General features: G+C 42.8%; 1 protein-coding gene across 9 annotated transcripts in view; it reads left to right on the top strand.

Moving 5' to 3' along the window:
- The window catches only part of PKHD1 (PKHD1 ciliary IPT domain containing fibrocystin/polyductin), a 253,587-nt gene that overhangs the window by 97,013 nt on the left and 141,226 nt on the right, over positions 1-15,348 (top strand). For all 9 annotated transcript variants that reach the window (XR_004749563.1, XM_035322238.1, XM_035322239.1 and 6 more), the window contains one exon: positions 14,698-14,905. Coding sequence is in view for 8 of the 9 variants with exons in the window: in XM_035322238.1 (XP_035178129.1) it covers positions 14,698-14,905 (208 nt within the window). In the remaining variant the exon portion in view is untranslated. The remainder of the gene's footprint in view (positions 1-14,697; positions 14,906-15,348) is intronic.

Below are 15,348 nucleotides of genomic sequence, written 5' to 3'. Positions count from 1 at the left end.
ATATCCAACACAAGTGATGCACAATGCAATTGCTCACCACCTCCCGACCGATGCCCAGCCAGTCCCTGAGCAGCAGTCCCTAATGCCCAGCCAACTCCCCCAGTTCCATTGTCCCACAGCACACCAAAATGATATGGGGCAACCCTTTGGCCAGTCTGGGCCAACTGTCCTGCCTGTGTCCACTTCCAGCTCCTTGGACCCCCAGCCTTCTCTCTGGCAGGGCATCAGGAGAAGCTGCAAAGGCCTTGACTTAGCACAAGCACTGCTCGGTAATGTCTAAAACATCAGGGTTTTATCAGCATTATTTTCCTCCTAAATCTAAAGCACAGCATCATAGCAGCCACTGTGAAGATAATTAACTCTATCTCAGCTGCAACCAGGACAAGAATTTAGATACTGAGATTTTCTGAAGGGCTATGAAATGTTGGTATTAAATGGCACGATCTTGCTTCAGTAGTTTGGATGTGGAATTCAGGTCCCAGCTCAGCATGCATTAGAATATTGGTGAAATGCACACACGTCAAGCTCTTAGCTAATGTACTGTTTTTAAAGGCAGTATGCATCTTAGAAGGAGGAAAAAAAAGCCAACATGTCTGAATGCCTCATCTCCCTCACTTCTGTTCTTGCATGTCAGCCTTCGGATTGGTAGGCATCCGTGTCCTCCAGCAGGGCTTGAACTTACCCTCTCCTGGCCCACAGGCAGAAATGTTGCCATCTGAGCGTTACTGACACGTATGGCTCTCAGTCAAAAATAATGCAAGACACCAAGGGGTACGATCTGAGCACATAGGGAGCGAGCCGTGCTGCTGTGCCGTGATCCTGTCAGTTCACGGGAGCTGAGCAAGGTCAGGCGAGGTCGGTGGTTGGAGGGCACTCCGCGAGCAGATGCTTTTCTGAGTCAGGAGAGAGGAGTGGAAGCTGGAGATGATGCCCCTTGCAATAGCAGGGGAGGGGGGCTTCACTACACCTGGGCTTGTGCTGAAAGCCACATCGTGAGCTCTTGACCACTTCGTCGAGACACAGCGAGGCTGAAATATTTAGTCCTTGCAAATGGCTTTAATAATTTCAGTAACCTGTTTTTAGCAGAAGGGCAGTGTTTCTATCCCATTTCCTAGAGGGGCTCTGAGAAGAAGTGCTATTAGATCATCTAGGCTGAATTGACTGTCCTTTACTGGCCATTGAGTTTCACACAGTTATCCCAGCTTTGAGTTCAGTAACTCACATTAGATTAAAGCATGCCTTCCAGAAAGGCTTGGTCTTTGTCTGAGGACATCAAGGGAAACAGAAGCCAGCATTTTCTGTGGAAACTTGTTCCAGGGGATTAATTTAGTTAATCATCCATGTTTTTATTTTATGTTTTTAAGGGACATATTAAGATATCTGATTTGAATTTGCCTTATGAAGGCTTTTGCTGTATCTCTTTCTGTGTCTTCTCCATGTAGCTTAAAGAATCCTTCTTGGTTTGACCTGTGTAGGGAAGTCGGGATTTTGTCCTTACATTGTCAGCGTACTACAAAAGCCTTGGCCTTTCTCATGCTGTTTTGTTTTCTAGCAGGGTGGGGAAAAAAATTTAGCATCTCCTTGCAGGCTGTGCCTCTTGTTTCCCTTCTGAGCCTACCCCATGACTAGCTTGTTGACTCTGTCCTTGCAGACACATGAAATTACACAAACAGCGCAGAAGTACTTTCCACAGGGTTATCCTAATAGTATGATCGAGGGAAGCACTACCAGGTGACCACTCTCAAAGGATTTGTTGCTGATATTACGTTTTACTCAGTGCCATAATTCTCAGCAATTCTTTCCTGAGGAAACTGAGGGTGAGGTCTGTGTTTGCAGCCCAAGGCCTGAACCTAGTAAGCTCAAGCTTTCATCAGAACCACCTGACTCAGTTACAACCCTGTTTGTCTGCAACAAGTACCCACTGTACAGAGGCATGCAGAAGACAGCAAAGTCTGTGAGAACAGCATGAGCAGGGCTTGGGCCTTATTACAGAATTGTTGAGGTTGCAGGGACCCCTGGGTGCCCCTGTGGGGGCCCCCCCCCCCCCAGCAGGGTGCCCAGCCCCACGTCCCTGGGCTCGGGGAGCTCTCCAAGGAGCAGCCCCCAGCCCCTCTCAGGGCAGCCTGTGCCAGGGCTCTGGCACCCGCCCAGCCCAGCAGTGCTGCCTGAGGGGCAGGGGGAGCCACCGGGGCTCCAAGCTGGGCCCGGGGCCTCTGGGCCTGGCCCTGGGAACCGCTGAGCAGAGCCTGGCTTCGGCCTCTCCGCACCTCCCTGCGGGTACTGACGGCCATGGGGGAGCTCCCCCAGAGCTTCCTCTGCTCCAGGCCGAGCAGCCCCAGCTCTCGCAGCCTCTCCTCACAGCAGGGAGGCTCCGGGCCTGGCAGCACCCAGGGGACCCCAGGCTGGGCTCTCCCCGCTGGGCCCAGGTCTCTCTGTGCTGGGGGCCCAGGCATGGTCCCAGTACTCCAGGTGCAGCCTCACCAGTGCTGAGCAGAGAGGGGGGCAGGACCCCCTCCCTCGACCTGCAGGCAACGCTTTGCCTAAAAAGCAGCCCTTTTTTCGCCCAAGGGCCCATCGCTGTCTCGCACCAGGTCCCCCAGGCCCATTTCTGCAGAGCCGCTTTCCCGCTGGGTGCCCCCAGCCTGTCCTGGTGCTGGGCCTGTTCCTCCCCAGGGGCAGGACTTTGGGCTTCTCCTTGTCGAGCTGCAGGTTTGTGTCAGCCCACGTCTCCTGCCTGTCCAGGTCCCTTTGCCCAGCAACATTTCCAGTCATGTTTTGTACCCTGGTACATCCAGAAGTGAGCAGCTCAAAGACATAGCCACAAAGCCACTTTTAAGCTCAGCACGCCATACATTCCCAATGCATGGCTGCAATTAAGATTGATTCAAACCATGTAATCTGCAATTTAGCATTGAAGCAGTAGCAGCACTGTAGAAAATAAGGCCAAAAGAAGTGCATTCTTTTGCTGGCTTCATATTGCTTACATCAAAGAGAAATATGTTGTTCTGGCTCCAATTTAGCACCAGTCTGGCCTGTGGTATAGAACAAATTGTTGAGCATGTCAGCCGCTTTCATATCAAATACATATATGAAAGAGGCTGACACGCTCAGCAATATATGTGATATATATACATCCACACGTATATGTATGTTATCGCAGATCAAAATCATTAAATAAGCAGGCTTTCAAATTCGTAGCTGTCTTGTGTGAAGACAGGAGTGAATGCATTTTAATTCCTTTTCTCCTTCAGACAGGGAGGTTTGGGGGATGCTTTGCAGCTATGGTTGACTTCAGATTGTTTAGTAAGCGCTGTCAGCTCCTCACTTTGATATGTTAATATGACTAAGGGTTTCCCACAATTCCCTCCTGAGCAGCGGTCCTTTGCTCCGGTGGTTGTAGCAGGCTGGGAAATTTCACTGTTGCCTTTGGCTTTAGCCAACTCCCCTGCCAGTCAGAGCGTGCCACCCATAAACTGCCTGTCAATCACACGTCAGTTTTACAGGGGGGTTCAGTCAGCCGGGGCAACTCCACTTTTTGACAATGTAATTATGGCCCTCGCATCTGCAGTAGGGGCCTGAGCGGGGCTGGGAGACTTTTATTGATTGTTCAGAAGGGAAATTTATCACTGTCTCCAGCTCCGTTCACACTTTATTCCCCAAGAAACTCTCCTGACAAACTTCAGGAGAGAGGGTTAGCATGGTGGCACTGGCTGTTCTTGTGCCTTTGTCCTTTCCAGGGAAATTGGGTTGGAGGCACCGGCAGATGCTGAGCAGTGGGCAGGGACAATGTGTGGATGCTGCGTACCTGGAGATGCTGCATCAGTGGCCAGGACACCCAGCCTTTGTGATAGCCTAATTTCATGGGCACAGCAGTCATATTACCATGGATGGAAAAAATGTTAAAGGCCTTTCCCATTTTGCTCCATATTTTATCAGTTATTGGTCTATGAAGTCATTATTCCGTTGTGTCTTGTTGAAGCAGACTGCCTCATCCCAAGCAAAGAGCAGCACCTTTGCTGTATTTTTACCCGAAACCTTGCCAGTACCAACACTATGAGGATCTGAGACTTGAACATATGAGCCTGTTACCTGCATTTTGACTAATAATGCCTTCTTGTCCAACTAGGTGGAGGATGCTATGTTTTGGATTAAATAACATGCTATATATAACTATATATATATAACATGCTATATACACTTTGTCCAAAGCCTGAAAGCTGTGGAGTACAGAAAAAATGATGCCCAGAGACCTTTCCATTTAATTCCATGCCTGTTTCTAATCAACATAATTACAACAGAAGTGTCAGTGGTCATTTCAGTCCCCTAATGCCACAGATAGTCCTGCTTCAAAGATCTCCCCTGCACTTGAAATATTTGCAAGTGGCTGCTGATGGTAGAAGATGACAATAGGCAATTCTGCACTTCTTAAATTCCAGACTTCCTTGAAACCAAAGAAATCTTAAACATTTTCAGGGTTAACTCAGGCAAAAAGTATTTTTATCAGTTGAACTCATTATTCATTTTAATCACAATTAATCAACAATAAACCACAAAACATTTGTGAGCTGTGTGCTGTGCTGTACAGAGCCTGTGCATTCCTCAAGAGAGCAGCCATTTAATCAAATGCTTCTTGCTTTTCCTCCATTAAGCAGTGTTATGTATCTGTGCTGAGTTTGAGATTAAGAGATCATAGACAACATGAGAGAATTTGTTCTGCTTTACTCACATTTGAGAAAGAAAACTTCCCGGGGGGAGGGGAGGGCGGGGTGAAGTCTTAGCAGAGGGATTCAAGATAGGGTGCAGAGATCTTCTAGAGATAAAATGCACTTTTTTACCTTACTGAAACAGTCATATATGCAATACTTATTATTTCCCATTAACTGAAATCACTGGTTTTCACCCCATAAATTCAAATCCCCTTTCCCTTCCTGGGGTCACTTCCACGGGTTAATTTTCCCTACACGTTAGTTGTTTTGTGTGGTTGCAGGAGGCTTTTTGCCTTCTGCAAGAGCATTTTTCCTTTCAAGACCTTGACTTGAACATGATGCATTAAAGCAGATGGTTCCTGAACAGAAGGCTAAGCTGCCTTGGATCCCCTTGTGTTCACTGGGGGTAAGAGACTGCACTTAGGCACTTCCCATGGAGTAACTAATGTACAATGACTTGTCCCTTCACTTTCTTATTCACAAATATAAGATGACCATTAGATTTTAAAGACCTAGCAGATGGGGAGAAAAAAAACAACAACAACAAAAAAAACAGATCGTGTAAAGCTGAGCTCAGGGAGAGATGCTGTGTCTTTCATAGCTTGCCCTTCTTTCTAGCAGAAACACATCGATCATCTTTGATTTAAACTTAAAGCACTCACACCATATTTTGGTGCTGATCTTAATGAGGGAAGCAATGTGATGGGAGGTAAAGGGTGCGGGGAGATGGTCATGACTGAATGTAGCTAATATGTAGCTTGTGTTTCTTTGCAGAGAGAGAAGGTCTGTAGGTTACTACAAACGCATGGTCTTTTAGTATGATCAAATAGTTGTCTTTTAAACCTTTGAATATAACATTGAAACATGCCCTGTAACTCTGTCTCCAACTTGAAGTAGGAGACTGGGTGGAGGGAGAGAAGCTAACAACAAAAATTTGAATTCCTACCAAAGACACGAGAAAGCCTGCAAACATTGGCAGGCTGAGAAGCTTGGTCCCTTGGTTTTTGCTGTGCTGCAGGCTGAGCAAGGCAGAGTCCTCCTTTTGGGTTCATCTTTGCTTTTCCTGCTTGTCTCATTCCCTTCCATCATGTGTCAGGGGTGTAGCAAAGCGATTTTAGCATTTAAGCAATCATGCCACCCCGCGTAACCGCTCCTGCTGGCAAAAGATTAACTGGCAATAATGCAAAATGTTAACAGCTGCGTGCAGCTCTCCAGGAGAATATGCAGTAGTTGGCTGCCACATTGGAAGCGTTTTGTTCCTGGTGTCAGTTTAAAGAGGATTTCCTTTGTGGCACCTTTGGATGTGAGCTGTTTTCATAGAGCTTCCATGGACCTGTTTGATCACATAGCCCTTCCTGGCCTCAGTAAGATGCTCCTTGCTTTCTTGAGGGTGTTCTTCAAGAATATTTAGGTGGAACTGTTTTAAGGTGAAAACTGGTTTCACGAAAGGGAAAGCATTCACCAGGACTAGGTCATTTTTCAAGGATATTTCCTGCTGAAGAAAACCAAAATGTTTTATTTTGTCCTCTCTTTCAGATGATGTCAGATTTTTCTTCCCCCTGGGAAAAGACAGAAGTGTTTAATTGTATCACTTTGCTTTCATTTGGACTTTCACAGTATTATTTTTAATGCTATATCTGATTCATATCAACAATTCCACATTAGTGAAATGTAGTGTTTTTACAGAGTAAAAATCAAAACCCTAGAACACTGAAGTGACATTAGTGCAAAGAGCAAAAACAGTCTGATTCCAAAAGTAGAATTTCTGCAGAAGTTTTCTTCAGTGGAAGACATTGAAGGTTTGGATGATGTGAAATCACATTTTCTGGCTGGCTGCAGAAACAACTTACACTGGGTATAATATCACTCCTATTTAAAATGGGTGGAGGAAGAAGCCAGAGAGATGTTGAAGTTGTGTCTTGCATCTGGCCTTGGATGAACAGGCCACCAAGAATGTTAAAAGCCAATGGTAAAACACTGAGTTGTGATGCACCTCTGTACATCCACAGAATGGATGTACATTTAAACAAGCAAGGACCTGCTATTTTACCTCAGGGCACAAAAGAGAAACTTTCTGCACTGCTTGTGGCAGAGAAAGTGCAGGAAGGCTGTCTGCATCTCCCTAAGATCTGCCTACACACAGCAATTTGGCCTGCAGGACTCTATGGGGGTGGAAAGAGATCTCCCACTTTCAGAACACAGGTGATCCTTGTCCTTTGAAGCTGCCTAGCACACGCACACACAATACACCAGGCACCTCTCACTGCAAAACCAGCTCGAAATGTTGTGCTTATGCTTAGGGAATACACTTTGGACTGGAATTAGTGGAGGGCAAAAGTAAGGTGATGACATTCAAGTAGAGAATGTGTGGCAGAGAACTGCTCTGAGGGCTGCTGGTTCAGGTGGATGTTTTTAAGTAAATGAGAAACCGGAGGGAAGCAGCTCTCATTCTTTATTTTCTTATTCTCTTCACTTTATGGTCACTGACTGGACTAACCACTGCTAGAGGTCTTGCAGGTGGCACATTTTAAAAGAAAATGCTTTAACTTCTGGTTAGCCCTGAGGTGGTCAGGCAGTTGGACTCGGTGATAAGTCCCTTCCAACTGAACTGCTGTTCTGTTCTGTTCTATTCTATTCTACCAAATGCAAGTTCATGTCATGGCACAATTTCTCCTGGTCCTTAACTAAGGATCCAGAGCCTTAAGGTCCACTTGACCACAGGGAGCTGTAGAAACACAAACCAGGGAGGCTTTCTGGAAAATATATCTTATTACTTTTAACTTAAGGTAGTTTCTACATTGCTTTTATTTATTTATTTATTTTTATTAACTGAGAAGCAGCAGCATCAGAAAGTCTCTGTCCTGGATCTTAAAATATTTTTAAAAATCTCTCTTTTGAATCTCTTTTTTTTTTTTTTTTTTCCAATGGCTGTATTGCCATTTATCACTTTGACATTTGGAAATGTTTGGAATGGACAAGCTAAATTTGAATGGGCAGTTCAATCTGGATAAAGAAAAGTTAATAATAGGGGAATATGACAGTGGAGAGGAAGCTTGATTCCTTAGGCCATCTGACACCTGAAATGCTGCAGTAAATTGTGTTGCTTTTTATTACCAGAGACTATATTGTGCTTTTGTTTTGTTTTGTATTTTTTTTCTTGTTTTTGTCTTTTCTATTTTTTTTTTTTTAATTAATCACTGTAATACATTGAATTACATTTTTAACTCTGTCTCTTGCAACAATCCTTTGTTTTGGGGAAATGTAAACTGCTTGTTTCTTTTTGCTTTGTTCATGGGAATTGAAAGATCTTATTCTCATTTACACTAAAGATTTACAATGTAGCTGCAACAGATTGACAGATTATCTGCTGAATAACTTGTATAGTAACAGTAAGTAGATTGTGTGTCTGAGCCCTGCAGTTCTTATAAATTCCTTTTGTGGTATAAAGAGATCTCATTACCTCAACTTTAAAGCTCCAGGAAACTGTCAAAAGGTGTAAAGAGCTTTATAGTCTGTCAACACTACAAACCAACTCTGCGTTCATAACCCGAGTTAATTAATTTATGGTAAATAGGAGTGAAGGGGAGAAGTAGCAGGCTTCTGGCCCTGTGTACTCAGAGGAGAAGGGTTCAAAGCTCGCAGTCCCATGCAATGCATCTAGAAGAGGATGATTGTTTGAAACATTTAAACAGCTTTTGGGAGAAAGACCAATGGTCCTATGGCAGGCTTAGGGATGGAGCCAGCCCTTATTTAAAGTCATTTCAAGAGTCTGTTTTCTACAAACACTGCAGTACGTAATCCAGACTCTCCAGCTCTGCCTAATTCTGGCTGTGCCACACACTGGTTGCTGTCAAGATTTGATAGGAGGTTCCCTTAATGCTAGGTGACAGCACCTTCTCCAAAAAATCTTGTTTTCTGGACAGGAGCATATATTTTCCAAAGAATCACCAGGCAGTGAGAGCTGGGGTTTCAGATGCCTTCTGGTTGCCACTGGATTAAAGAATGTGAGCACGTTGTCTGTGGATGCAGATTGCAAGAGAATAAATCAGATGGAGAAGACCGACTGTGCTGAGTAAACTCCTGGGAAGGACTGATGCATCTTGAAGCAGGATGTTCTGGAAAGGAAAAAACAAAACACAAAAAGTTGAAGGATTATGGCCAATAATCCTTCTGGAGGAAAGCAACAGTAATAATCCTTCTGGAGGAAGCAACAGCATGACAGGACAACATTTCAGAAGAAGCTGAGCTGGAGAATGAGAAAACTGAAAGACTTTCTCTAAATGTGTCACCAGGGCATTGATATATTAGCTCAGATGTGCAAGAAGCTGGTGATCATGATGCTTAGGAGGGGTGGGCACACGCATTATTCAAACACAGACCCCAAGGCAGCCTGTGGGTTGGGCAGAGAGTTGGAGGCAAAGAGTAAAGGCAAAGGTGGAAGCTGAAGAACTGAAGGGGAGAAAGATGTGCTAAACATAGTTAATTTAGCTCTTATGGGCATGCCAAATTCATCAAGACAATTAAACACCTCACTCACCTTGATAGTTCAGAAGTGTGCACTTAAGTCCTACATTTAAGTGTCCCTTAAACCCTACACTGACTGTAGACAGACTTTCTTGTAACCCTGGAGATAGGTATGCTCAGACATACCTTGCTGTGTTTGTGAAGATTTGATGGGATTTCGAGACATTTCTGTACAGCCCAAATTCTCATCTCTGTTTGAAGCTCTTAGGAGTAAGAAAAATCAGTTAGTGATGCCATATTGCATCCTGCATGGATTTATAAAATATTTTGCTGGGGGACAGTAAGAAATTAAATTGATAGCATTTTTCTTTTTCTGTACTCGACATAGAAAAGACAGTGTCATTGCACACAACAGAATTACCTTGTTCTTATTCTTAATAATGATACTGAGCCTACACGTGACTGCATGTCCACGTCATGCTTCTGACAGGAAGCATAAACCAGAGTCTTGGAGCCACGATGTTCCTTGTGCTACAAGTTGTGTTTAACTTTGACTTTGGAATTTGTTTTCAAGTCACTCTCGTTTTTGGGTTGCCATTTGATAACTTGGTTTGGCTAAGTATTTAAGTGTGTTTCTGTCAAGTCACTCAGTAAAATGTTCAATTCCTACTTTGCGATAGCATTTTGATTCTAAAGGGTCTGTCCAGTCCCTTTAGCATGAAGGCTCTCCTGCTTTAGATCTCAAGATGTGTTTTTTTCCAATCTGAGTTCAGTTAATTATTAAAAATGAGTTCAATAATTAAGGAGTTATTCAGATTCATCCATTTTTCAGCACTTTTGAATGTTTCTGCTTGCAGTGTTTTTGGGGGGAGTGGGGGAAGAAATTACTTAAATATGTCATGAATGTTGGTCTTTTAAACCTTCCGCTCTGAAACAAGTCATTTATTTACCTGTTGCACAACCCAGTTCCAGTCACTGAAGGTCATTTTATTTACCTTCAGGTTTTTCTTGAAATCAAGTTTATTTTCAAAGGGAAACAAGAAGGAAGGCTCTGGGTCTCCAAAGGGTGACCCTGCAGGCTGAATTCAGTAAAAGGGGTTTTCATTCTGGGAAACCTTTTAGCTATTCATGATCTTTGTAGAGAGTTGTTTGAAGGAGAAAAGCTGGTGAAGACCTCTGGGAATTGAGAGTTGACTCCAGGCTGGAAATCATGCCCTCCTGAGATGTTCACCAACACATTTTGCCTGTCCTTGTAGAAGCTGGATGCAGAACCATCTCTGACCAGTGGTGAACCCTACCCAGTCACTCCAACCTCTGGTAGGTGAATAGGATCCTGGCAACTTCTTCAAGAAGCAGGAGCAATTTGATTTGCCTTTCTGTTGTGACTAGTGACTGCTGTGTGCTTTCCAGATCCTCGTGGATTTAGGGAGCTATGGAAGGTTTGGGGAACCACACGTAAAGGGGACGATCCTGCTTCCACGATCCAGAGATGAATTAGCAGATCTCCTGAGTGAAACAGAACAAGATGCTGGCTGGCCGGTGGAGTTTCTTTAGTCACTATTTGGACTTAGATTCCTAAATTCCCTGATTCACTTAAAGAGTGTATATTCATACTTGCTGAGACCCAGAATGGGACCTGTGTCAGATCTATGTCTTTCTGAAACAGCAGCTAGAGGCTAATCAGACATCCAAAATGGCTTTTTTTTTTTTTTTTTTTTTTTCTAATAAAATGTAGTAAAAGTATTGGAAAATGGAAGTAAGAAATCTTACAAATAAAGAAAAAAAAAATACCCCGCCCCAGCTAAATAGCTGGGAAAAAGGTAAAACTGTGGAATGGGTAACAGAGGAGGAGGCTGAGAGCTCAATAGGAAGTCAAAAGAAAAAAAAGGGGGAGGAAGGGGGTAAAGGTTTTAGTACCTTTAATAGTCTTATTTTAGAAGAAGAAAACTGGGAAAGATTTTCCATATTTTTTTTTTTTGTTTCTGAACCTGGAGTGGAAAAAAGCCTGAATCAGGCCTGTTCCAACAGAGCTTATTTTGAATGCGAAACGGTGATTTGCACCTCTTAATGATAAGAGTTGTTGCCCAGCAGTGTTTTTGTAATGATTGCTGTAGTATGTATGTGGCAGATGTACACAATGGGAGGCAGTTGTGTGCCTGGACACAGATGCACACGATCACACACACCAACACATTCACATGAATTGGTACTATGAGCAAAATGTCCAGCGCTGGAGAAAAACTGTATGCTGCTCAACATGCAGATGGCTGCTGTCAGTCGTTCGTTTTTATGGGAGTCCTAAAAATTCATGAGGTTCACTCAATGAAAGAAGGTAAATGAATAATGATGATGAGACTGCTGCTAGCAAAAGAATGCACGTAGGCAGATACCAAGGGGATTTTATTTATTTATTTATTTATTTATTTTTGAGTCAGCTGCGGTTGTTGAAGAGGGAGACTTACAAGGTGCCACTCTGTGCAGAGGGGACAAAATGTGCTACCTTTTGGTTCTCAGCAAGTTGCATTCCCTTTGTACTGGCATAAAGTTGCAGGGTGCTGATGGAAAGGGGTTCCTCCAACGATGTGGACCTCTCCTTGAATTAATGACTGCTCTACTGCCCTCTCTTGCTTCTCCTCAAGGAATCGTTAGGACTTTCTGAGAAGGATGGGGTGTCCACCTTTGTGCTCTCTGATATTTTCTATCACAGATGATGATTGCATACAAGCATGATTTTATTCTTAAAAATATAATACATACTTGATATTTCAGTATGGTTGATTGGTAGGCCTCTTCTAAAGAAAGTCTTCATTTAATACGTAAACAGTGCTTACCATCCCAGGATGTTCAATGGAGGGAAGATGAGAAAAAACTGTCAGTACTTTCCTCAAGACAACCAGAAAGGGTCATCAAGAAGGCACCTTTGAAAGTGATAAAACAGTTTGCCTAGGTATTGACCAGATAGTAATCAGTAGCAAATAGAGGAGCTGTTATGCTAAAAGAGGTCTTATTTCTCATTACTCATCTTCTTGAGCTCACACTTTCTCACTACTCTAAATGTCCTATCTCACTATTCCAATGTCCTATGTTTTCCCTTTGCACCAATATCCTCCTACTCTTTGTATCACATCAACTCTGAACTGGAAGGAGATGAGCACCTTGAAAGGGTGATTCATTCCTGCTACTTCTGACACCCCCACTGGGGTGGGCTGAGTGCATTTCTGGAGCAGTCTGTGTCTCTGTGTGCTCCCATAAATGTTCCTTGTGTTGATTCCTCTGTTCTTGGTGCAAACACTGACCCAGCTGAAATGCAGCAAATGATTCTGCTGCTTGCAACATTGCCTATAACCTTGCCTACACAATAAGTAATTCTGGCCCAAATTTTTATATGCCAAATGTCATTATCTGCTTTTTAACAACGTAGGATGCTTCAGGGGATCCACCACTCTTCTCTACACAAGGAAACCTGGATGTACAGATAGGGAAGGACTACGACTGCAGTGTATTATATGTCCTACTGGATTGTAGCTTCTGTTTTAGTTTAATTTGAAGGAAATCCATTTCATGCATTCCAGAACAATTCTATGATATGAACTGAAGCACATTAGGTGAAAGATGCCTGGGAGACTGGCTTAGCTCTAATTGGAGAAATTTCAATTCTGCTTTAAGAAAAAGAAAAGTTAATCAACCAGAGGTATCTCAGCTGGGTTTAGATGTGCATCATCTCATCTACACACAGAGCAGGTGTTCAGAAATGCTTCAGGATGACAGAGTATCAAGACTTGATTCTTTCTTCTCTTATTCTGCTGTGAATTCATTGACTTGGGGGTGCTACTACTTATCTCCACCTTCATTAAGGAAAGAAGAATTGGGACACTAGAGTATAAGCAACCAGAAAGTGAAACAGGAAATAGAGAGAAGCTTGCTTAAAATAATTTGAAAATGATTTATTGGACGCAACCTCTACCCTCAGTGATTTCTGGTGTTATTACTTTTCTATAGTACAACCAAGGAGGACAGTAACTTGCTGTGGGCTAAAGGTAAATTATGATCTATTGCAAAGGAGGGAAGGAAAAATATACTAAAAGAAGGTGTGTGAGGCACATGCTCCCTTCCCCTGATGGTGTTCAGTGTGTTGGATCTTTCTGGAACAATCTGTTCCAAAGCCTGTTAGGTAAAAGGAGATGTCAAGAGTTAAAGCAAGCATCATGAAGCAAAGAAGGGGCAGTGGAATGACAAGAAGTTTCATTGCACACAGCGTTGGTAGGATGTCCAACAAGCAGGAGGGTATTTGTGAATCTGCAGTTGTAACCTTGCTAATGCCTTGCAGTGGTGGCTGATGTAGGGGGATCTTCTTTACCCTGCTGTCGTCCCAACTTATTTATTCACACTGGTTGCTTTGTATTTAAAAAGACATGAAGTCCAACAGTTTTTGTGCTAGGTATTATCATTCACTTCCCTTGAACCTCCAGATTTTGGTATTCCTACCCAGCTGCAACTGAGGCAGACTCCTTGAGAAACACCACCTATGGATGAGGCTTTTTCCATGGAAGTCTTCATGTTTTCAGCTCTGGAAACAGGCTGAGATACACTGAGATACGCTGCAGAATCCTGTTTCCACCATTGCATAATTTCATGCTGACCCAATCACATGTCCAGTCTCTACCATACAAATCAAGTGGTAAAAAAAGGACAATCAACATTATTATTATTATTATTTGTCAACTATTTGAAAACAGGCTGTTTGAATTCTAGAACTTTTAGTATTGTGTTTGATTTTGCATCTAATTGGTTTCCTTGCAAGACCTGGTAAGCCACTTAAGCCAAGATCTCAAAAAATGACCCCTTGGTTTGGAGACAGCGTGAAAATGACCTGGTGTTACTAGCTGAGCAATCTCCAGTAATTCTTGAAAGTTTTTTAAAAGTGGTGATATTTGTCTTTCCTTATGTCATTGAAAAGCTACTCATAGAAGCATATATTTTTCTGAACGCAAGCTTCTTGTAGGCCTAGATTCATTGTGTCTCATTTTGGATATTTGATTGGGGAATGTGATAACTCACAGTACTTTTTGTACTCAGAGAAGAATGATGATCCCTGCAGAGAGTGTTTTTCTCTGTTGGTTATAAAGGGTGCTTAAGGAGAAGGTGTTTCTCACACAGGGAAGTCAGTCTGGGGGAATGAAACCAAACCTCAGCTCCCACTACGTTTTGAGCAAATTTCTTTCTAGAATATTTTTCAGCTGTTTGTGAGGAATGAAAACAAAAGATATGAAAGGAAGATGTTGTTTGTGAAGTGCAACTTTTCTGATCCAAACGGATGTGCACAAATCACCTTTTGTAGCCTCAATCCCTTCTCTCCTACACATTATCATTATCAAAGAGAAATGAATGACTGTGAGATGATCCAAGTGAGGCAGTGTTTTCTAATCATACAACTGCTCTTTTCTGCTCTTCTTTTTTGGTGTCAGTTGACTTTTTTAAAAACTTTTTTTTTCTTTCTTTTTTTTTTTTTTTTTTTTTTTCCCTTCAGGCTGGATGCCCAAAGTAGTTTCCACACAGTTGAAATCATCAGCTCTTGCTAACGACACACGATTAGTACTCCAGGAACATGTTGACTGGCAACCTGGTGATGAAATCATTGTAGGAAGGATGGGCCTTGGAGATGTACAGCAGAAAGAAGAAATGGCCATTATTGAGTCTGTAAACAACACTGTGATCTACCTTAGATCACCCCTCAGGTATCCTTTCCAGGGCTCAGGGGATTTCTATAGCAGAGAGCAAAATCAGGAGAAAATTTGGCCTAGGTGAGGATTTGCGGTGTCCTGTGGGATATAATAGCTATATAAATCCTTTTAACAAAGGTGGTCAGAGATATTTTGGTTTCTCTCTCCCCCTAAAGCTAGTGGGCATTCAATCCTGAATGCCTCTGACTGTGTTTAAATCCTGTATTATAACCATGAACTCAGAAACCTTTGAAGCAAAAAACACCGATGGCCAGTCCAGGCCTTAGCATGGGGTTGACTAAGAATTTTCCTGTGAAGTTATTTTCTTGAGTAAGTGCATTTTTTCACAAAAGTGTCTGATTCTGTTAAAAAATAATTAAAAAGAAAAAAAAAAAAAAGCCTTCCCTTCTTTACTGAATTGTTTAAGTTAATTAACAAAACATTCAAAGTGAATTACT

This window comes from Oxyura jamaicensis, chromosome 3 (assembly GCF_011077185.1).
Source record: "Oxyura jamaicensis isolate SHBP4307 breed ruddy duck chromosome 3, BPBGC_Ojam_1.0, whole genome shotgun sequence".
NCBI classification, from domain to species: domain Eukaryota; kingdom Metazoa; phylum Chordata; class Aves; order Anseriformes; family Anatidae; genus Oxyura; species Oxyura jamaicensis.
The sequence above is the reverse complement of the archived record's forward strand: the minus strand, read 5'-3'. Positions and strand labels throughout refer to the sequence as shown.